Source organism: Miniopterus schreibersii (assembly GCF_964146895.1).
Source record: "Miniopterus schreibersii genome assembly, chromosome: 1".
In the NCBI taxonomy this organism is placed as follows: domain Eukaryota; kingdom Metazoa; phylum Chordata; class Mammalia; order Chiroptera; family Miniopteridae; genus Miniopterus; species Miniopterus schreibersii.
In genome coordinates this window covers 185,459,009-185,483,276 of record NC_138101.1, presented here as the reverse complement: position 1 = coordinate 185,483,276, position 24,268 = coordinate 185,459,009, and the positions used below count along the sequence as shown (strand labels likewise).

The 24,268-nt window shown below is 44.7% G+C and overlaps 1 protein-coding gene across 11 annotated transcripts in view; it reads right to left on the bottom strand.

Moving 5' to 3' along the window:
* Window positions 1–24,268, bottom strand: part of NRXN3 (neurexin 3) — a gene marked incomplete at both ends in the record, with an annotated part of 1,307,801 nt that overhangs the window by 473,323 nt on the left and 810,210 nt on the right. For 5 of the 11 annotated variants that reach the window (XM_081139381.1, XM_081139383.1, XM_081139374.1 and 2 more), the window contains one exon: window positions 5,873–6,536. The exons of the other annotated variants lie outside the window; for them this stretch is intronic. In XM_081139381.1, coding sequence (XP_080995507.1) covers window positions 5,873–6,101 — 229 coding nt within the window. Of the gene's footprint in view, window positions 1–5,872; window positions 6,537–24,268 lie in introns of those variants that run through there. 11 annotated transcript variants of the gene reach the window in all.

Here is a 24,268-nt window from a genome sequence, read left to right as displayed (position 1 = left end):
AAGGTTTTCTCCTCTACATTTCCCTAAAGAAAAAGTGAGTAAATGAAGTAACCCCTTGGAGGCAAAAGTGTGACACACAGGTAGGGAAATGAAGATTAGATGTGCGTCCTTTAAAGCTCAAACTACCAACCAGCAAACCTTCAACACTGAAGCTCAGTTTTGTACAGGGAACTGAAAGAGCATTATCATTGAAACATTTCTCATAAAATATTTAACCTCTTCACAGTGCTTGACAATGTTCTGAGCACGACTTGCTTAATTCCCATACAATTCTGTGACATAAGCATTGTATTATTATTGCCAATCTCTGTGTACAAATGAAGAAACTGAGTCTTAGTCAAGTCTTGGGACTTATCTAGGTCCTCAAACTTCCCAAGCAACAGAAAAATGGTTGGGACCTATTTCCTCCAACTCTAAATCCTGTGACTGATGGTTCCCACCCCACCTAACACTACACTGCTCATTAGAACTCCGAAGCATAATAAATATCTTCAGAAGCACATATTCTTAACATCATTTTTCAGAAGTATCCAAATACAGAAACAAACAAACAAAAAAATCCATTCCCTTTCCCCAAAATGTTAAATACCTTGCTTGGGATTTATAACAGCAAGGGCATTATAATTACAAGGCACTTCCTCAATCATCTTGTGCAAGCCTCATAACCACACCATGCAGTAGACAGGTTTTCTCTTATTTATAGTTTAAAATGAACTTCCACAACATAAAAATCCAATAGAAAAAAAATGAAATTGATACATATTTTTCAGCTGCCGAAAACGTAGTGATTTATGCTCATTTAGCCTGCTGTTACTCACTGAAAACTGAGAGGTGGAAGGAGTTGGTGGCGTGTGTCTAGGAAAAGAGAGCAGCGAGCAGCTGTAATTCAGAGGAAGTCACTGAGAGGGCAGGCCGCTGGCCCCAGGGGCCGCGGGGCAAGTAGAGCCGTAGGGTGTGGGCACTGGGGCCTGTCTGCAGAGCGCGTGCCTAGGGGCAGGATCAGTCTACAAGCAACTCAGCCAAGGTGCAAACTCAGTCACAGGAGACTGACGAGAGGGAAAGCAAACCCAAGTGTTAACTGAACCTGCTGGTGGTGTGTTCTCCACATACACTGTATATAAATAGAATGTTTCCTCCTGAGGCACCATCTGATCAGTTTTGTAAATTGCTACCATTGTCCCTGAAGGTTTTATTTTTCCCCTGTGAAAGTTTGAATTCAATAGAGATTGACCAAAGGGTACAATTTCAGGGCCTGGGGGAAAAGGGTAGGAAAAGGAGCGCTATGGGTTAAATTGTGTCCCCCCCTAAAAAAATTTATATGTTGAAGACCCAATCCCCAATACTTCAGGTTGTGACTGTATTTGGAGACAGCGCCTTTAAAGAGGTGATTAAGATAAAATGAGACATTTGGGTGAGCCTTAATCCAATCTGACCAGTGTCCTTATAAGAAAAGGGAATTTGAGCATACAAGAAAACCCCAGGGCTGCTCGAACACAGAGAAAAGACCATATCAGGACACAGTGAGAAGGTGTCAATCTACAAGCTAAGGAGAGAGGTTTCAGAAGAAACCAAATCTGCCAACACCACAGTCTTGGACTTCTAGCCTTCAGAGCTGTGAGAAAATAAACTTCTGTTGATTAAGTCACCCAGGCTGTGAGGTATTTTTTTTTATGACACCCCAACAAACTAATACAGGGAGGGAAACTGGAACAAGTTCATGATTTATCTTCAGACATTTGCTTCCCTCCCAGGTTACCCATGGTCTCAGCAAGGCAAGCATTCTGAGATCTGGTAAATTCATTCACTAAAATGTAAAATGAAATGTGTTACCTCTTCCAGATTCAAAATCAGACAATAAACGAATAACATCCTTACTACGGAATTCCAGTCACCAGTCAGTTCGGTGAAGGTTCCCTCCCCGCCCTGAAAAGAATTGTTCCAATGATCATCTCCTCTCCCTACGGCACGGCAGCCTTCGCCTCCACCCCAACCAATGACCCATGTGGAAAGTCCTGAAGAAATTTACACTACAATATTATAAACTTCCTATGGTGTTTGATTAAGAACCTGTTAATCTCCAGACCCACCACCTGCCAGCAAATTTTAGAGAAGAAAAACAATGCATCTAGAGGAGAGAGAAAAGGAGAAGCCAATCTAATTAATTTATCACCAAGGCCAAAGGCATATAAATCTTATCATTTTATCTGTCAACCAACACTGAATTATTCAGTAAACTGAATCCCAAGAAGGAAGGGGGAGAAAGTGGTGAGAAAGCAGCTGGCTGAGCACAAGAAAGTGCTCAATAGATCAGAGCAAAACAAGCCTCATGGCTGGGAAAACTCAAGAGGTAGTTGTCTGTGGCAATGGATGAGCCGTCGAATTCCTTACAAGGACTCCTGGTTGGTGTGCCACGAGTGGGACCACCACTGCTAAGATGATTCAGATAGGACTTATGCACAGCACCACGCACCCCCACACCCCCACACCCAGTTTCTGAGCAAGAGACTTTCCTCTAAATATATTGTCGTGTGTTCCTTTTTAAAGTTCAGTTCTGTGCTCTACTCGTCCCCAGATGCTTAGAGTCAGGAAAGTCTGTTACATCATAGAGGCTAAATCGTAAGACACGTACTAGACCTAGGATCCCTAGAGGAACCTCTTTTCTAAATTATAAGCATTAAAGCATTTATTTTTAGACAGACGACTTCTCAAAGGCAGGAGAGAAGAAAAGGAATACACAAAACTCCCTTATGAAATGGAAGGTTAGCAAGCAAATAAATACATTTTAGTATTTATGTTGGTTGAGTGACTATAGAATAGATCACAAAAGAAGCAGGGGGACCTCGGAGAAGGGACCCACCAATGGGAAGAAGCTTAGCAGATTCCAGTTGAGAGGAGAGAGTTAATTCTCTCCTGAGGCGCAATCCCAACCGGAGACAATTTTGGGTGCCCCAGGCAGGTGTGGCTTTGCCTCCCCAGGCCATAAAGGAGCTCAGCCTCCTCTAGGGTGCCCTGGGTTAAAGACTGGAGGCAAATCTATACATAAGTCTCTGAAGACTGGAACCAAGCCCAGGTAAAAGCTGTTCGGAGAATTTCTGTTTCTTCTATCTGTCTTCCTGTGAATCCCACTATAAGGCAACATGGTTTGGAAGGGGCGGGGGTGGTGGGGGCAACTACTGATTTAAAGGGCAACTCAGAGGGCTTGGCTTCTCAGGAAATGGGCAAGGGGAACAGAAAACAAACAACAAACAAACAAAATCTCCCTTCAGGCCAAGGAAAGTTCTTGGACTCAAGCCTCTTGTGTTTTAATTTTATATCAGAACAAACAGCATTTATGTCTTCAGACAACAGAGGCTGCTGCTTTTAACTCTAGCATAAGAATGGCAGAAAACTGTTAGTAATGCCCATTAGTCTCCTGGTGCTATGCCTCCTACCACCGCCATCCAAAAGATTTTTAAAAACAATTGCTGTTAGCTAAGTCTTTGTCTTGGACTAGGGGAAAGCAAGTGAACTTCCAGAAAGAAAGACAGGGGAGTTAGCAAAGTACTGAGGGGGTCTACTGGTCTTTCCAGGACTTAAAGGTTCTCAGTTTGGGAGGAGAATTGGAACCAAAGGTTGGGGTATTTTGTTGATCGCTGCTTCTCTTGCTTTCCAGCTCAAAAACATTAATTAAATATGCAAGGAGCCAACTTAATATAGATGCATTCAGTCTCCAAGCCCCAAATCAATGGGATGGGGCTCTGGGGTTGAAAGAGGGCACTAAAGAGCTGAATTCATGACCTTTCCTATCTTAGCCATGCTGACCCTGGAGTTTACTGCATCCTATAGCTCTCATGGATCTGGGGACCTTTTCTGGGATCTCTAGTCCTTTACTTGCTTTGTTTTTTCCCATTATACTGAGTCTTATCAGATGCAGGTTAATGAGAAGCCAGATTAGGAACCAGTGAAAAAGACTTAGAAGGCACTGAGCAAACTGATCCTTGGAAAAGTGAAGTAAACAGAGAAGAGTTGTGTTTAACCTGTTCAAGACTTAACACCTTTAGTGGGGAGAGAGAGAGAGAGAGAGAGAGGAAGAGAGAAGGGAGGGAGAGAGGCTTGACAGATTTAGGAACCCCTGGGAAGTAGGGCTCTGCAAATTCCATCACTTAACTCCTAGCTGCTTTTAACTGTTTACATCCAGAACAGGAAACATCCAGACCCTGCCAGCCTATAACCTCTAATGCATAATCTACATCTCCCTGCTGATCATTTACACTAATTAGCAAAATTTAGCTAATTATTGCTGAGTGTTTCCGTGTTTAACTATAGCTATCAGTAAAAGCCTGTGTGGTTCCGTCCATCCCCAGCTCCCCTCTTTATAATCTCCCCTCCACTCCCAGTCCCTCTTCCCCTTTGGAGCTACCAGTTTCCGTATCAATGAAATTGCTTTGTTTTTTGGGGGGGCGGTTTTCTTTCCTCCCCCAGGTTTTTGGTTTGCTTGTTTGATTTAGGGGGAGGGTGCTTTGCTGTTTAAAGAAAGCCTGCACCAGCCTCAGCTGGAGTCAGAGAGAAAACAGCAACCAGATCCAGATCAAGCATCCCCCCCCCCCCCCCCCCGCCCCCAACCTTACAAGCTCTGAGCTGTTTGACAACTCCATCAAATGAAATGTAAAGAGAGAGCCAGAAAGAGCCAGAATACATGCTGGCATTTTCTCAACGTGTTTCCACTTAACACCACAGACAGCACAGAGCACAAACCCAAGGCTAGGAGGCAGCGGGAAGAACTGATGTTCCGAACGGGGGTGCGTGTTATAGGGCTTCCAGCTACAGGCTAGGGCAGGGGCCTCTGCTGTAGTTCACTCCTGCCGCTCCGGGAGGGCCGCTCCTGTAGTGGGGCTCTGTGATTCCCACTCTGCTCGCCACCGGAGGGGAGTGCATAGTAAACAAATAACGAAGCTCTCTTCTTTAGAACATTTTACTACAGCAAGCTCCTACCTGAGAGGCAGACAGCACCCCTTTCCGAGGCAGCCTGCGCAGCGCTGAATATATTCTTTAAAGCCATAGATCTCTTCTTTCAACAGCTATGCAAGGAGGGTTCAGAGCAAAACACATCAGGCTTGCACCGTGTGAACGAGCCCACCCATGCCACCTTTCATTGCAATGACATTTGCATAAATGGCGGAATCAAAGTTACTGTAATCTACACTCGGGTCAATTATAAATGGACTTTGCCTTGTGTCTAGAGTGCTTCCTCTCCGGTAGTTAGCAATATTAGATGTGCAGTTTTTATGACAGCTGCTCTCTCTATCAAACATGTGGACAAACATAAAGCTGCCCAAATGAACAATAATGGCCACTGGTTATTAATTATATTTCCTGCCTTCAGCCACTCTCCCCCCTGCCTGGCCACTTTCCAGCAGTTCAAACAACTTCTAGTGCAGACCTAGGAATTCTTGCTGTCTGCCATTTCCCCACCACTAGCTCCCAAACAAGATCGGAGAGCAGGGTGAATGCAAGGTGAATGAATGAGTCCTCAGAGTGCAGCTGGGGGCTTATCTGATAAGTTGCCTGCATCGTGGGGGAGGGGGCGGTGAAGGAGGTGGAAGGTTGCAAAGGGGGTGTCAATTTGGTATTGGCCCGGCTCTGGGTAGGGGAGCTAAGGAGAGGAGAGTCTATTAGAGAAAATTGGGGGCGGGGAGGGGCTGGGGCAGAAAACATCAGTATTAGTCTTTAAGGGGAAACTGGTCATTTTCTCCCCTCATGCACATGCGAGGCTTTTCATCATCTGAAATTCCATTTTTTAAAATTCCCTCCCCACCCTTGCGATTACCTGAGAGGCGAGTGGGTTAAGGAATTGCTATGCCCCACTAAAAGGGTAAAGAGCAGAGAGACCCACCGTGCCCTCCTCGCAGGGAAACAGGGGAGCGATAGATAGAAATAGGCACTGAGTGATGCTTGCTGCCATGGAAATGGTGCTCGTGCTGAGAGTGAGACCCCGGCGAGGAAGCTACGTTAGAGGAACTCCACACAGAGCTGACGATACATCCCCAGAAGAGGGACCAGATCCCCAGCGTCCAGGCCGGCCGGCGAGGAGGGCTGCGTCTCGGGTGGATTCTCAGGTGCATGGTCAACGCACTGGACCACGACAGACGGGCAGTTTGGATTCCAGCCAGGGAGGATTAATGCAGTTCATGATGCCCAGGGGCCCATCATAGCAGGAGGAAGACTCGTCCGAATTTTGGAAAGAGGGAAGGAACAAGCGCTCTCAACACAGGTGAAGAATCAGTTAACAACAAAATACTACTTAAAAAAATAAATAAATAAGGTAGAAGGCAAACGCCTCCCCCTCCCCTTTCCCGGGGCTTAAATTTAGGGTTCCAAAGTCCACCCGGGTATGGCAACCCTCCTGGGGAGCCCCGTAATGCCAAACATGTCAGGGGAGGCCCCTGGCTTCCTCCGGGCACCTCCGGTCTGATGACTTAGCCGCACACCCCGGGCAGCCCCATAGAGGGAAGGTGGAAACGAAGGCAGCGGAGGCGCAGGACGCCCAGGTGCGTTCAGGTGAGTTTATCCCAACAGCCAAGCAGTTTGAACATGTTTTTCCTTTCTTGTCCCACCACCACGCGCTGCGCTGCGGAGCTGCCCGGCACCAGGGGCTGCAGGCGGGAGAGTTGCTCGGTGCTTCTCGGGGTCTCGGCGGAAGGGCTCGGAGGCTGCTACCCCGGCGCTTTCCGGAGGAGCTGCGCGCAGCCTCCGCCTGCTTCCCGGCTTTCCCAGCGGGACGAAGAGCAGCAGCCGCCGGAGGAAGGAACGAGGAGGACCGGAGGGACAGAGGCGAGGACCGGGCGCAGAGCAGCGGCCCAAAGCACGGCGGCGCGGGGCGCAGGGGCGGGCGGGCGAGCGGGGCGCGGGAGCCGGGCGCCCGGGCAGAGGTGGCGAGAGGCGCGCGCCGCGAAGTGCGCAGAACTGCGAGGCACAGGTGAGGCGGCGGGAGTTGGGCGGCGAGTCCACCGCACGTCCTATGCAAATAGCGCGCCCGCCGGAGCCAATCGGCGCAGCCCGAGCGCTCTGCCGAGGGACTGGCTGGCTCGGCGGGAAGGCGGGGCGGGCGCGGGATCCCAGCCCCCAGCCCTCCCCATTCACGGCGGCGTCTACCCCCGCCTCCGGGACACGCCCCCAACCCCCCCCCCGCCTCCGGGACACGCCCCCCACCCCCGCCACTCACCCACCCCAAGCCCCACGCCCCACGCCCCCGCCCCCGCCACTCACCCACGCCCCACCCCCCGCCCCCGCCCCCCACCCCGCCACTCACCCACGCCCCACCCCACGCCCCCCACCCCGCCACTCACCCACGCCCCACCCCACGCCCCTGCTGCGCTCCGCCCCGCTTCCCAGCCCAGGGAGCGCACGTGGGAGTGTGTGCGGGAGAGACCGAGCCGACAGACAGAGGGACGCTGCGCCTTTTGATCGCCCTTTCCCGCTCCCCGCCCAGGCACATTAAGCCAGGCTCTCACGATCCAGGCACCTTTCACAATTCCGAAGGAGAAATGCAGGCTACGGCTGAGGCTGAAGGAGCCCCAAACAGAAATAAAAATAAACCCCTTGAGTCAGCAGGAGCGCTGGAGCGAGGCAGGCCACCGCGCCGCCCCCGCGCTCCCCTGGCTGGCGGTCAGCACCGCGGTCAGCGCCGCGGGCCACGCTCCGGGCCTTGGCTTGGGCGGGGGTTCAGATGCTCAGGCCCCAACCCTAGGAGCAAAGGTGGGAACCTTTCTCGGGGCTCTCTGCGGAGATGTGGCCCTGGGACTCCGGAGGGTAAGGGGTTTGGTGGCCTGCGGGTCCTTGGAGAAGGCAGTTTCCACCCCAGGTGGACAGGAAGCTCTTGGGGTTCAGGAACCAGAGGTGAGCACCCTAGCCGGCTGTCCTGGGCAAAGAACTTCAGAAGGGGTGAGGGCTGAGCCTGCTGGTGCAGAAGGGTGGCGCCCTGTCCAGGACTTTCCTCAGAGACAATGCCCCAGATGGGTGAAGCCTCCAGGCCTCCAGGGCACCGGGCAACAAAGAAGGCACAGCTTTTACATCCAGGCGGAACCTGCAGGGGAGAGCGGCAGTGGCACAAGGAGGCTTGGTGCTCCTGTCGCGGCCATCTGTGATTCCAGGAGGAAGCTGTCCAGGGTCCTGCCAGGGAACGGTGACACTCCGGACAGGTGGCTTCCACCTCACCCCACCCTTCTTCCTCCCACTCCACCTGATGTGCTGGAGGCACAAACCCAACAGGCAGCCCTCCTAGACCCAGGAGGCTTGCTAGTTTTGACTCCTTCCTTCACACCCACCTTGCTTAAAAAAAGCAATTCTGCTGCTCAAATCATGTCATATATACTATATGACACTTGCTTGTTAAAACATCACATTTATATATGTATATATATGGCACTTAAATAGCATTTCTTTTTTTTAAAAGGAGCTTATAGCATCTATTATACTCCTGCTCTCAAGAATATTTTAAACCCTGTAACTGGCAATGAAGAACAGGGATTAAGACAGTCCTCTTCACCCTTGAGACACCCCAAAGAGACACTGAGGACGTTAGCATCATATGTCTTTCTAACAGATAAAGACACCAAACCTATAGATGTTTTGTCTTCAAGGTCAAATATCAAGTCCATTTCATATTTACGGTGGTGACTTGGTATTCTGGGTCTGAAATCAGTGTTCTCCCCAAGGCCCATGCTGCCCTTGGTAAATGGTGCACAGTCATTCCAACTGCTCCGGCTCTCAGCCGTAAGGGGATCCTCAGGGGGTCCATCCAGGATCCCTCATTCAATGTCTTTCATGCCCTTGGGTGGCAGCCAAGAAACACTATGTCTTAACTAGAAACATGTACCCAGAAACACCACAGCAAGCGACAGGGGTGGCTTATGGAGACTCGATTTAAACCTCAGTGTGGCTCCATAAAACGTGGATCATGCCTTCCCTCAGGAGGTTCTTGGGAGTTTTAAATGAGATAACGTATACACTGCACCGGGCACAGCACCTGACAAACAGTGGCAGTGCTCTTTACCCAACAGAAAACTAAGCTAAAACTCCAAGAAGGTTAAGTGGATGTTTGGGGTCTTATGCTATTATTAGTAGAAAAGTCAAGGGGAAATTCTTATCCTAAGCACCCTCCCCTAAGGCAGATGATAGTTGCCACTCAATCCAGCCACTCCTTTAGTCCTCTGGGTGGGGCCCCACTGCACCTTGGACTCATCCGAACTCTGTATCATGGTCTTAAGGGGGCTTAGATGACTGGCTTATGCCTAATTCTCCAACCCCATCTTCTGCCAGATGACCCTATTACCCTCCAGTCTCGCACACGCTCTCTCTGGTCTTTGAATTTGTCAAGTTCTTTCCCAACTCCAAATCTTTATCTTTGCTGGCTCTTCTTGTCTGAGAGACTTTTCTCCAAGATTTTCATGTGATTCATTCATTTCAGATGTCACCTCCTCAGAGGCCCTCTCTGACCTTCATCGAAATTCAGTCGCCGTATGCCTGAAAGGCACTTCGTCCCATTACCTTGTTCTGTTTCCTTCACAGCACTTTCCACTTTCTGAAATTATTTTATCTGTGTCTGTTTATAGTCTAGCTCTTTAGAAAGACTGTAAGCTCCCTGTACACTGAGCCTTTCTCATTCCCCCATATATTCTGCACGTGGCAGAGTGGGTAGCACATAGTAGGAGCTCAGTAAATATCTGTTCAATGGATTAATCCAATGAATCAACTGCCAGTCTCATATTCACATGCATTATGTCATTAGTTTCACTGATGCATTGATCTGGCTCTAGTGACATTGATCCCCAGAGACTCATGTTCCCAGAGTTGGAGAGTTGACCATCTACCCACATAATCTTGTCCTTCTTTTCTAAATGACACTGAGTGTTGGAGACCGCCCCTGACTTTGTCCCGGGGAAGCATGGGAAGCTTGGACAGACCTTCCAATCGATTCTCTGCCAGGTGACAAAGTGAAAATAAATCCTCAATGCAGTACAAACTCTGGAAATGCTGCTGGTACGTCACGGCTGGAGCTATTCATTTCACTTGTCATGCTTATAATTTATTTATTTACTTTCTACAAAATGTCAAAAGAAGTAGCTGTGACTTCCAGTGAGGCTGATTCCATTTGGGGACCCAGTTGAATACTGAGGAAAGTTATCAGAGGGCAAATGCAAGACTGGCTTATTTTTAATTCTTTCACTCCAAAGAGATAACCCGCAGTTATCCTGATAAAATGCATGTCCTGCTCCATTTAACACATTGTTGATTTCTTTTTTTATTTTTCTTAATCCCTCCTATCTATTCCTCTAGTCACTTCCCACCCAGATTTCTTTCTCTAGTTCCCATTCTTCTCGGGTCTATTAGAGTTTATGTTAGGATGCCTTATTCAATATACAGGGTTACAATATCCCCCAAAAATGTATATACACTTTAACAGCTGAGAGCTCAATTTTGAAAATGAAATGTATTGAAATAAAAACTGCCTTTATCATTATTCAAATGTGTGTATATATTTTGGGGGACAGCCTCTATTTTTTCGATTTTTGGCTCCAGCGATACCTTCTAAACACTGCGTGCACCCAGGCTGAGGCTGGAGGGCCCCCAGCCACGCCACCCCCCAAGCTGCCCTCCTTCCTCCGAGGCTCTGCCCCGCGGGGCCTGAGTGAGGACACTTGGGAACGAAGTGTGCGCTGCGCCACGAGGGTGTAGAAACAGACACAGAAACGTTCCGCTCACCACAGACTGAGACTGAAGAGTGCACATGACCTCTCAGGGTCAGCCATGAGTAGGTCCACTCGGGACCCCCCTGAAACCCTAGCCGGCCTCTGTGGAACCTGACGCTTCTGAGCGGAACGCGGTTAACACACAGACAGACACACAAACAAACTGCAACTGGGTCTGGCTGGCTCGGCCTGGGCTTCTCTACGACTTCAGACATCGGGCTTGGGGAATAGAGATCTCCTTTCCCTGCTTTTTAGATCTCCCGCCTCCGCCGCACCTCTCAGGAAAGCGTCCCGGCGAGGCAGGAGGACGCGTGCCCCGGGGACCCCCTCTGCCTTGCTCCGGTGGTATTTCTGCTGTAAGGTCCTCTGCGGAATCTTCGGGCCCCTGCAAAGGCCCCGCGCCAGCACTCGGTCGAATCGGGCGCCGGGGACCTGCAGGGATCCTGCCCTGCGGGTCTCTCACCACGTGTCCCCGCACGTCCCCTCCCCTGTACAGACTCCGACTTCCACTTCGCTGCCAGCAGCAGACACCTGTCACATTGTTGTCACAGGCACATCTAAAATGACCGCGCCCAGCAGCCTGTGTCTGTGTAAACCCCACGCCCGCAGGCAAGGACCCCGCTTTTCCAAATTCAGAGCGTAGCCACCCTCACTTTCTCTCTCCATGCGGGGCTCCAAAGGTAAGTGTGCAAAGAAGACACAAACAAACTGACAACTAAACTCTCATAATGTGAAGTGAAATAAAAGTCCTGAAAAAATACAGGTGGCTGTTAACACAGCTATAAATATATCCAAGGGTTCCAGGGACACCGTAAAACAGTCAAACTTTGCTTTATTATAGTCGGTAGATTTATTTATAGCCACATAACTCATCCTTCTGCTCATTTATTTAAGAAAGCCATCCTGCAAAAAGCAGATTTTGATTATATTTTCCATTTGGGGGTATAAAAGGAAAGCTTTATTCTTATAATCATCACTCCTACATGGATCTGACTTTTTAAAAGACAATGACGTCCCCATATAACTTTATAGTGTAGAAAACGTACATATTGTTCCTGTTCCTTTAACTTACCCTCTTATAAACATCCATAGTTATTCGTTTGTCCACCTTGTGGCTAAAACGGGGATATCAGCAGTTTGGATATTGGAAAAATCTCTCTAGGAAATTTTCCAAATCTCTGGTTTTAATCAATGGGACTGGGATATCCGTTTTCTTAGAATCTTACGCATTTCTTCCAGGAGAGAAACAACATGAAATGCTCCTGTTATACAGTAACAACAGGAACACTATCATGTGTCTGTGTATAGGATAATTACCGACTCAAAGATTTAGAGGACACTTTGTGAGAGTGCATACAGATTTAGATTTGGGGCTCTGGTGGCTGACCACCTAGCCTCAAATCCTGATTCTGCTTGTCAGCGGCTGTGAAAATGCTAACGAAATCCTTCGCCCCGCTGTCTGTCAGCTTTCCATCCCTAAAATGAGAATAATCACACTGCCTGTCTCATAGGTTTGTTCTGAGGATTTAGAAAGCTAATCTGGGTAAAGTGTGTATAAACCGTGGCTGGAACACAGTGAGTAATCAATAATTATTATTATTAGTCACATTATTTGATCCTTTACTGTGTGTCAGGCACTGTGTATAAACAGCTTCCCAAATACAATGTGATAAGTGCTAGAAAAGAGGTATAAGCAAAGTACACAAAATAACAGAGAATGGGATTAATCCACTTTAGGTATAAGAGGGACTGTCAGGAGGGACAGAGACAAGGTGATAGGTGCGCCGAGTGTCAAATGACCAGTTCAGATCCTGGTCTTCTACTTATTGGCCATGTGACCTTGAGCAAGTGACTCTAGGCTCACTGAGCCTCTTCCCTCAATACTATAATGAGGAATAATCCTTCCCTCACAGGATCATTTTGATGGGTAAATGAGAAGATATATTCCAGAAGAGCATCGTAAATGTTCAGGTCCGCTATTATCATGAACCCGACCTTAAATGGCCTCAACAGGCAGAGAAACAGGAATGTGGAGTAAGGCGGTCATCCCTGTGGGGTGGAGTCACCCACAGAGCGCTTCCTGGAGGAGGCAAACTTTAAACTCGGCTGCCACTTGTCACTTAGATTGTTAAAGCCTGAGAATCTCAGAAAGGGGTCAGCTTTTTCTTTCGACTCAAAAACTTGTTGTTTCATGGGTTAAAGAAAGGTGACAAAAGCAAAGGGAAGGGAAGGAAAGGAAAGGGTGAGAAATGGAAAGGAAAAGACGAAGGGGTCTGGAGAAGAGAGGAAACTCGCATGTTGGGTGCTAGTCTTTATCTCTAATGAGAGGATTGCCGTGTTCAGTGATGTCAACTAAGTGTCATATACATTTTTTTTAAAGTTAAATGGTGGCATAGCCAGGAGTTTTCCTTTGTTCAGTTTCTTCCACATAATTATTTTCCAGATACTAAGATACACATTGGATCCAATTCATAAGACTATCATTTAATTCTAGGAACATCACAGTTCAAGCATTCATCTGATTCAAGTGTCTATCACATAATTCCATGAAGGGTTTATCTTCTAAAGTAGAGGGACAGGGATCTAAAATAACTGAACATGTTCCCCTTGGTACTGTGTAGTCTTTTTTTTTTTTTTTTTTTTAATATATATTGATTTCAGAGAGAGAAGGAGAGGGAGAGAGAGAGAGACACATCAGTGATGAGAGAGTCATTGATTGGCTGCCCCCTGCATGCCCCTGACTGGGCATCGAGCCTGCAACCCAGGCATGTGCCCTGCCCGGGAATCGAGCCTCCATCTCCTGGATCCCAGGTCAGTGCTCAATCGCTGAGCCACGCCCGGCCAGGTGACACTGTGTAGTCTTAAAATCACTTAACAGAGAAATCTTGGAGGAGAATGAGATGAATATTCCCCTAACAAACAGTACAAAGTGAATCGAACCAGCTCCAGAAATGTTGGCAAGATGGGTAATAAAGGCATTTCTCGGTGTTATTGAGGATTTAGCATTTTCCAAAACTGATGTTGGAGGCAGGGGGTACAAAAAATGGAAGTTAATGTCACAGACTATTCTTGAAACAAATGAAACAACATTAAACTAATAATATTTTGGCATGATGATATCTATGTCTTCAAAATCAACCATTTCCAACCTGGACAGGCAGAATGAGCTGTTCTTTCCTATCTTCTATTAATACTTGTCACATTCAGTTAAAGTGATTTGGATTTGTATCTGGGTCCCCTACATGATTTATAAATAAATCATAGGGGAACAGGGGCTTGGCCCTAGGGCCAGATAGCTTAAGTTATAGGGCCAGACAGCTTAAGTTCAAACCCCTGTTCCATTATTTCCATTATTTACTAGCTGCGTGACCATGGGCAAGTTACTTAGCCTCTGAAAACTGATATTTTCTCATCAGTAAAATGGAGATCACAATATTCTCTATCTCAAACTTAGCACAGTACCAGGCCAATATGATAGCATAAGACATTCGATGGATGTCTGTGGAACAGTATCGGGACACATTTAATTACTGTAAGACAGAATATTTCACATATATACGGGGGGGGGGGCAAAAGCAGGTTTGCAGTTGTTCGTATGAAACATAATACAATAATAAAAAATAATACAAGAATAAACTGTTTCACGTACTCACAACTGTAAAGCTACTTTTGTCCCACCCTTTGTGTGTGTGTATGTATAACAAAAATCTTGCAAAATGTGTAAGCATCCAATTATAAGAAAGAGCTTTTCAACACTTAGACACATTACCAAATTGGAAGGAATGCCTTGGAAGGTAGTGGGCTCTCCATAGCAGGAAATGTTCAAGCAGCAATGCCTTGCAGAGGCTCAGAAGGTGCTATCTTGTAGTAAATGAAAAGATGGACTATATAACCTCTAAGTTCCTGTCCAAATTTACATATGATACTGATTAAATTTCCCTTTTAAATTTTTCTTTGCCTTTTACTTCGTATTTACTTAAATGTGATCTCTTGGCCTTATCTTAAGGCCCAAACTCAATTCCTGGATGCTGCAAAAATTATAGCACAGTCCTATTTATTAAAACCCCATACACTGAGGTGAGAAGTCTTAGACCTCTGTAAAATGAACCCAGCATTATTGCCCTAGAACTCCTTTTTTTTTTTTTTTTTAATTATTCCATGCAGTACAAGTTGTCTCCAGACACATTAACAATTTTATGTTCCTATTTTAAATAGCAAGGATTTTTTCCCCCACTAGCAACACCTACACAGCTGCTGTTCCCGGGACCTAAGAGGGCATTTTTCACTGGCAAAGATCCCATTGCTTTGGAAAGGAGTTTGCTGACCTGCTTGCCCTATTGTCCTTTACCTCGCAGCAGGGAATCCTGGTGGACTGACCATAAATAAACCCGATTTCCCTTAAATAAAGACATGGATCTTTAAAATCCTGAGACAAAAAGCAGAACTACTCTGCTCTCTCTGCCCAAGACAAGGCCATTTCCCCTCAGGAGCTATTATGGACAAGAGAAAGAGAGTTAGGTATTCAGAAGACAGCTAAACATGTTAGAGAAACTGAGATACAGAGATAGAGAAGGACCTATTTAATATCACATAGCATTTCAATGTCAGAATAAGTTGGAATATTCCTCTAGAATATTACTCTAGAATGAGGCATGAATGATCCCTATGGCATAAACTAAGATTATTAAAAAAATAATAACTCATTAAGAAGATAATCTACCAGAAGAGAGAGTTCATAGATACATCAATGGGAGAATCAGGGAGTCAATAATGTGAGATAACAACAATCTGAAAGAAATTTTCAAAATAAATATGGTTGAAATGATTAAATGAATTATAGAAACAACAGAGAGGGAAAAAAAGGTACTGCAATAATGAACAGAAGTAAGAAAGAACTAAAATCTTTTGAAAGTGCAACAGTCAATGAAATATTTTTAAGGAGTCAGTGGATGGATTCTGTAGATGTAGTTAAAAAAAAAAATGCTTAATGAACTGGAAGACAAAACTGAAGAAACTTCCTAAAACATAGCACATAGAGAAAGAAATTTATAAATATAAAAGAGATTAAAAATCATAAAAGATCATATGAAAAGTCCAACATACAACTATTAGAAATTCTAGAAGAGAGTAGGGAAACAGGGAAAAGAGTAATATTTTAAAAAATAACAGTTGGGAATTTTGCAGATTTAAGTAATGTAAATTCTTATATTTAAGGATCCTAAGCAAGAAAAACAAACAGCCACACCTTGGTTCATCATAATGGAACAAAAAAATCATCAACTTAAATAAAAACCTTAAAATCAACAGATTACTTTTAAGTAGCGCCCACAAAGCAACGAATATAGTAGCCTTGTAGTGGGAAAAAAAAAAATCAATCTAGATTTATTTATTGAGGCAAATCATTTAACAGTAGAGGCAAACCGAGGATGTTTTCAGGTAAAGAAATTTTGAGAAAGGTTACCACTCACAAACTATCACTGGCATGACAACCAAAAGATATTTCAGCATGAAGAAAATAATCCCAGATGAAAGGCGTGGTATTCAAGAAGTGATAGCGAGTGAAAGGAACTGGTACGGACATGGGTAACTCTAAGTGAGCATACTGTCCTATTACTAATGTCATCACACTACCAACTTGTTTGTGGTGGCTTTATAAGAATACTAATAACCAACATTTTCTTAATGCTTATAAACTACAGATTAGTATTGTTCATATTTAACAACTGAGGAAAAGGAGACACAAATTGTGACTTGCCCAGACTCACATGGAGGCAGGATTTGAATCTAAATCCCGTATCTACTGAACCTATGGTCTAAACCACTTTACTATTATTTTGCTAAACGCTATACAAGTGAAGCGTGCAACTTCCAAGGCACACACTGAGAGGCTGACGCTTGTTTTCTGCTTGCTCTCTACTTCGTCTCTGTCTCTTTTCTGGAATGTCAAGGTAGAGACCTGTGATCAAATTCTTTTCTCTAATTCTCTCTTTTTTTATATATAAAAATGCTTATCACAAGCTACTCAAGACTCGTGCCAAAATGCTGGCTCTGTAATGAAATAAAACAAGTGACATACACATGATTGTCTCAGAGTGTTGGCTACTAGACGACAGTTTATAAATCCCTGTTCTTTACCTCCCAGCAGGTACTTGTGCAAGTCGTAATGCAAAAATTCTAAATTTTCATATAAACAACATTCAATTATGGACATTAGAAATAAATGAAGCCCAACGCATTTGCTTTCGATATTGATATCTATTACATGGTGCTTGGGCAATTTACAACTTAGAGATTAAATATAGTCTGTGTTCACTATCTGATAATGGGAAAGGCAACCTAGGGTTACATTAAATTGGTGAATAATCCACAATACATCCCATATTCAGATAACATGCAGCTGTTCATAAAATTGTTGGTCTTAGGAAATATGAAAAAAAATAGGTTTATTGCCTGTGTTTCTGCCACAAACAACAGCCAAGCTCTCTGTATCTCAGAAGCTGCTCCTTTTCCATTGCAGGTCAGAGTGAGTCCCCAGAACATTTACATCCTTCTTGCTATTATTTTCTGAATAGAGGAGATGTTCGTTTTCTGAGAGTGCCAGTCTTCTGCTTAACCTTGAAACTAAATGCTAGGAATATGCTCTCTGACTTTTGATGCTCTCTCAGTGAGAATCCTGAAAACAATATTCCCCAAAAACAAACTTTGATATGAGCAATACCATCAGTACCAATGATGAGTGCAGAGTTTATTTGTAAGCTATATAAAAAAGAGAGACAAAGAAGACAAACAGCATGTATGTATAACTTGAAGCCAAAGAAAATCAGAAGGCTTTTAAAAAACTTATACCAGAAGAAAGACCATATTTTTGTCCTGTTAAACCGAGTTTTTAACTAATGATGAGAGAACACTATTCTGTATGATTTCCAGTGATTTAATATGGTGTGGATGATAAATGTAATGTCATCCTGTATTAGAAATGGAAATATCTGAACTTTAATTCTTGGCTCTAACATTAATTGTCAGACATTAGGCAACTCACTTAACCGCAGACTATCTCCTATAGATTCTAGGTTTCTTTTTTTAATTTAAATTTTTATAATAGAAACCGAGACTAACAAGCTGTACAACTTTGGAATAATAATACCTGCAGGCAAGCTTGTACCTACTGTTTATTTTCCCTGCTGTACCTCTCTCCTGCCCGACTTGGCCAACCAGGCACCTGTTCATTTCAAGCAAATGAATGTAGATGACAAGCTATTTCCTGTGGATTCCCTGGGAATCAAGAAGAGGATTCAAAGGGAGGGGTGGAGGAAGGGGGATGGGAGGCAGCAGTCTTCAGCAGCATATAACTTAGTCCAATTCAGGCAGAGAGGCAGCTGTTTCATCCAAGGGAGTGTGTGTGTGGGGGGGGGGAATAAAACATCCCAGAGGGAGTCACCGTGCTTGATAGATGTCATTTCCTAAAATGTACACCTTGTTGGTGTTCAGAAGGCGAACAGTGTGACACTGGGAGTGCAGCATATTCTTGGAGGGGCTGTGATACCACAAGAACAGGCTTGACTCATTGCTAAGTAAATCAAACAGCCACAGAGGCATGACGCCGCTTTGGGCATAACACCACCCAGCACATTTCTGAATCATCTTCTCCTTGACCACCTCTCCTGTTTGGCTCCTGCTGGGACAAGGGGACTTTGGGGTGGTGTAGGATGGTTGTTGCTTTGGGAGTTACTCAGCGAATGGTGGTTACTAAATGTGGCCCTGGGGGAGCAACAATAAACTTAAACAACTACAAGAAACTGTTGGCCTTTTTTCTTCAGCCTCCACTCTCCCACTACAGTTAAAGAAAAATTAGGAATATCAGAAATAGCAACCCCAGACTGCCCCCACCCCCACCCACCAGATTCGGAAGGGACTTTTGGGAGCTTGACTTATGTCATATGAAGATGATTACGTGCATGGCCCAAAGGAAGACACAAACTAAAAATATTATAAGTTATTATAATTTCTCTTCTAATTCATTCCCTCCTCCAATATATACGACACTTGACCAGGGTTCTTGATGACCAGTTCCAAACAAAGTTAATTTATCTTTATAACAACAAGGTTTTACTTTTAAAAAAAAAAGAAAGAAAGAAACCTCTGTGGAAGTGTTCTCTTTAATAAAAACAGTAGCAGATAGATTTTGGTTTTCAAGTATAAACCCTCATTTTTAAAAACAGTGTATTTTATTCTGATTTTTGATAGGCTTATTTGTGTGTGTGTTTGATATGAAGGAATTTAAATATGTTTTGATTCATCTAGTTGTTGTTTTTTGTTTTGTTTTTAAATATATCTTTATTGATTTCAGAGAGAGGAAAGGAGAGGGAGAGGGAGAGAGATAGAAACATCAATGATGAGAGAGTCATTGATCGGCTGCCTCCTGCACGCCCCCAACTGGGGATTGAGCCCCCAACCCGGGCATGTGCCCTGACCAGGAATCGATCTCCTGGATCCTAGGTCGACGCTCAACGGCTGAGCCATGCCCGGCCGCACCATCTAGTTGTTAACTACTACTCTCTGCAATGGTTTTTCAGTTTGGGTTTGTCATAGACTCAATTGTGTTTGTCCAAAATTCATAGGTTGAAGTCCTAGCCACCAATGTAACTGTGTTTGGAGAAAGGGCCCATTACAAGATAGTTAACATTACATGAGGTCATAAAAGTGGGGCCCTAATCCAATAGAACTGGTCTTTACAGGAAGAGGAAGCAACACTAGGAGTGTGTGGTCACAGAGAAAAAAGCCACACAAGGATACAGAGAGAAGGTGACCATCTACAAACCAAGGAGAGAGGCCTCAGGAGAAACCTAACCTGCTGACACACTGATCTTGTTCTTTTAGCTCCAAAACCGTGAGAAAATCAAGTTTTCTTTTTTAAGTCATCCAGTCTGTTATATTTTGTTATGCAGCTTGAGCTGACTAATGTAGGATTGTTGATAATAATAATAATGGTATTTGTGGAATTAGAAGCATTCAGATCCATAAAGAACCTTAAAGTTCATTTGGATGAAGAGTTCTTTGCCTGGAGTTCAAGGAACTGCCATAATGAGGGCCACCTCTTTGCACATCTCCAAAGGGATGGTCTTTACGTCATAGTCTGGGCGAATTATGCCCCTTGGGATTGTATAAATCTACACTACGTAATGCAGTGTACAATTTCTATGGTTCTGTATGATAGCCCTAAAACTGATCTGTAAAATTACTTCCTGAAACTACATTCAATTTAGTCAGGATGTGCATTATTTTTCTGAAAAGAAGATACAAATATTTCTCCAGATTTTTGAAGAAGTTCATGATCCCCAAATGTTGAAGAACCACTGAGTACCTCAAATCCCCTTTTTTTACAGATAAGGAAACCAAATCCTAGAGAGAGAAAGTGCATAAAAACACTAGTAAAAATGAGATACAAATATCCTGCCTCCTAATATGATCGTTAACATGTTCCTGCTAATATTAGGTTACTTGTGAATCTCTCTCATACACACACACACACACACACACATTTACAAAGATACCAAAACCTGCTTTCATAGGAGCTGAGGGTGTCACCTATTTCACCTGAACTCAGCTAAAGCAAAGAGATATCTTTCATCCTTCCAAAGTATATCAAGGCATAGGTAATACTCAAATTTTAGCATGTTTATTTAGATGGTAGGATTGGTAATGTTTTTTCAACCTATGCCCATACTCACACAGTATGTTATATAGAGGTGATATTCTATGGTCAACAACACAGGTTTCTATTTATGTGGCTAATAAGGGAATCCCATTAAAGAATGTTAAGACTAACTTCCAATTGCTATGAATCTTAATATAAAGTCTTTGTGTCTGTCCAGTTGCCCAAAGTCAAGAGGCAGTGAGTGACTGGAATTCCACTTCCCTAGAGGTTCATCATTAAGAATGGGGTCACGCAGAGAAGCCAGAGAGAAGGCCGTGCACACACTCACACACACACACATTAAGAGTACAAAGGTCTTGCAGATGGAATCCCAGCAGCAGCCGTACAGGCCGCTCCTAAAGGCCAGTGGAGAAAGCGGAGGCTGAGAGCCCCTCTTTGACCTTGTTACTGCCAGTGCTGATCCTGACACAGGAGCCATCCACTTTCTCCATGCCTCCCTGGATGTCAATAGCCATTTGAATTCTTGAAATGCTAAGCTCTCTCTGCTTTGAAGGGCTTCTTATGGGTGCAGCACTTGCAGTCAGCGTAACCACCTCTCTGTCTGCATTTCCCCTTCTCTTCCCTAATTCCTCAAACAGAAATGGCCATTTCAACTTTTTAATAGAATACATATGCCTTTCACAAAGTATTTGCAAAATTTTTCTTCTTCTTTCCCTTCCCCTTTTTCCCATGGCTCAGATTTCACAGAGCACCTCCACCTTGGCATCCGTACTGCAAGGGTTAACGATGCATTCGGGCCTATGATCATTTCATGAAATACAGGCTCAGTGTTTCTTACAGTGTAGCAGCGATGTGTGAACCAGCATGCCAGGACCCCCTTTCCCCCGTGTTTCCCTGCTGCTGATGTTTGGGATACCCTAAGGCATAATCTGAGCCCCCAAACCATGGTTCTCTTCTTATTCCCACCTGATCAGCATCTGAAAGTCACACGATAGACTGGGTGGCATTTGGGCAAGAGAAGAGGCAAGAAGTAGGAAAAAAACTTCTTGACCACTGGAACCCAACTGCCAGATTCTTAGAGCCCCAGACCCTCTCTTTAGCATCCCTCCCATCCTCACTCCTTCTACCCCACTGCCGGGATTGCTTGCCTGTGGGCCAGGGCTCTCGTTGGAGGCCAAGGAGCATATATGGTGCCAAAGAAAATCCACTCCAAAAGGTAAAATCAGGACCTCCCATCTTTCTCACCCTCCCCTCAGTAGGCATGTCTTCATTCTCTGCCACCCCCCTGCACCCCTCCACCTTCAGACTTTGATCTCAGCCACCCTCTTCCTGGACTGCGTTTGTCCTTCTATTTCCTACCTTCTATTCCCTCAGGACATGAAAATCCTCAGACCCTCCCTCTTCTACAAAATGTTTCCTAGCCCCCAAGGCAGAATAACTCTCTCCTTCCCGTGCAGACCCTCTCTGTGAATGCTAATCAGCATATACTCCTATCTCCTCCTGCTACAGAAGGTCTTGACTCTGGAGAATGCATTTCAGTCAACTTTGCTCACTTTTCTGACACATAGAGGGTCGGATGCTCCACAAAGAACTCTGGGCTTCTCTTTGACATTAACCCGCTTTCTCTTCGTCAAAAGCCCCATTCCTTCAACTTCCACCCTTCTCCCTCCCCTCCCCACCCCCACTTCTCCTATTACTCCCCTGGGATACATCTAACTGTCCTTCACTCCATCCCAGAACATCCAACCCAGTACCTCAGCACAACTTTCCCAGCTGGAGGCCCTTTCTTGTCTTTGAGCGCCCCCTCCCTCCCTTGACCCGGATACAAGAACTGCTCTGAATGGAATCTTTGGAGCAGAAAGCGCATGGTCGGGTAGCCTAGATCTTGTTATCAAATCTTCAATGAGAAGAAACGTGTTTGTGACATCCTAAACTAGAATTCCAAATCACATCCCTTTAGAAAATATTTCCTGTGTGACCAGGTTCTTGATTATAGTAGCTCTAGACTCGGTTATTGGGAATGTCCCGGGTTAGCTTGTATTTGAGTCCTGGAAATAGAATACATTCTATCTCTGGGAAAACATAATGTGAGCTCTGAGAATTCATAAAGTAACTTTTGAAATACAACCCTTTTGAAAACTGAGGCCTGCCTGCTCTTCTGTTACTCTGTGGGAGGAAGTGGGTGGTGGTATGACTATGATATGTGGCTTTCTATTTTTGTAACGTGGCAAGGATGCTGAGGAATTCAGCCCCCAACTGAGAAAGGCAGAACAGCACCAGATACTAAATCATGCAGAGGCAATATACACCTATGCCGGGGGCTGCGGGCTGCTGTGGGGGTGGGGGCGAGGGACTTGTCAAAAGCACTCTCCAGCACAGGTCTCCCTGCCTTCGGACTTAGCCTAGTTCTGTCGGCCTTAAACGAAGACACGCCTTCTCTTTCTCTTTTATTTTTTTATTGTTAGTTTACTCTTACTGCTCTATTTAGACATATCATCCTTCCTACCTGTTGGGACCCCAAGAATTGCCTGTCTTTTATTTTTGATCCTTACAACATTACTGAATTTTGGGTAGACCCTTATAAAATAGAATATATAAATATATGTATCATTTTTAAATATGTAGTATATTATATGTTGATATGTGGGATATGAAACTGAAACTCACAGACACAGAAAACAGTATGGTGGTTACCAGGTGGAAAGGGGTGGGGGTGGATAGTGAAGAGTTAAGGGAGACAAATATATGGTGATGGAAGATTTACCTTTGGGTGGTGGGCATACAATGCAATACGCAGATGATGTATCATAAAAATGTACACTTGAAACCTATGTGATCTTACTAACCAATATCACCCCAATAAATTTAATAAAAATGAATGAATATATAATATATGCATATTTGTTTATGATAAATATGACTGGCATCTCTTTAAGATAATAATAGAGTAGATACATTTTTTTACATATCACAAATATTAGAAAAGTATAAAACAGAAAATACATTTGCAAGCCTTGAGAAAACTTCAGGGCAACCTATAACTCGTGCCATTCCAAAGTTCAAACTCATCAGCAATTGCCACCTGGTAGAGTTAACTGAGTGACATTCTGTTCCCCATGACAAGTAAAAGAGAAAGGTGGGGAGAAGTAATAGAAGAAATGAAATGGACTTTCTTACCAAGTTCTTACTTTCCCATGTGATACACTAAAGATACCCGAGCACTCCGAGAAGACACCAGAATATCAATCTTGGACTCACTTTTCATTCTATATTATGACTCCAAGTTAAAGAAGAAAAACTGGGTATAAATATATATGGGGAAAAACTGAACCATTACTCTACTGGTGCCAGAAGCACAGCGATATTCCCTGCAGACAAGGGTCTTAGAAAAGCACTAAGAAGCTATAATTGCTAAGGACAGAACTAGTTCTTCATTTGAAAGACAGAAGTTTGTTTTCTGCATGCGACAACGTGAACCAGAAGGTAGGAACGAAGTCTGGAAGCGGGCCTTCGCCCAACACCTCCTCTCCCGCGGCTGTGAAACGCAGATAAGGAAGGCCCTCCTCCTGACACGCGGTGCGCCTCATTTAGCAGCGCGGACAAAAGCTCACAGTCTCTCTTGCCCCATGAAGGGACTAACTGAAGATAGGATGTGGGACCATTTTACAAGTGGCCACACAGTGACTACCAGGGTCGGGCTTTTTCTCTGTTCAGTGGCCTCTTATCTTTTTCTGCAAATGTGTCAGCTTGAAATGGCTGCAGAAGAATCCAGAAAATAAAAGGCAAGAAAACACACACACACACACACACATACAGAAATCACAACCACAGTGTCTCTCAAAGTCAGTTTGCTTGAAGACATCCAGCCCCACTGTGTTTGATAGAA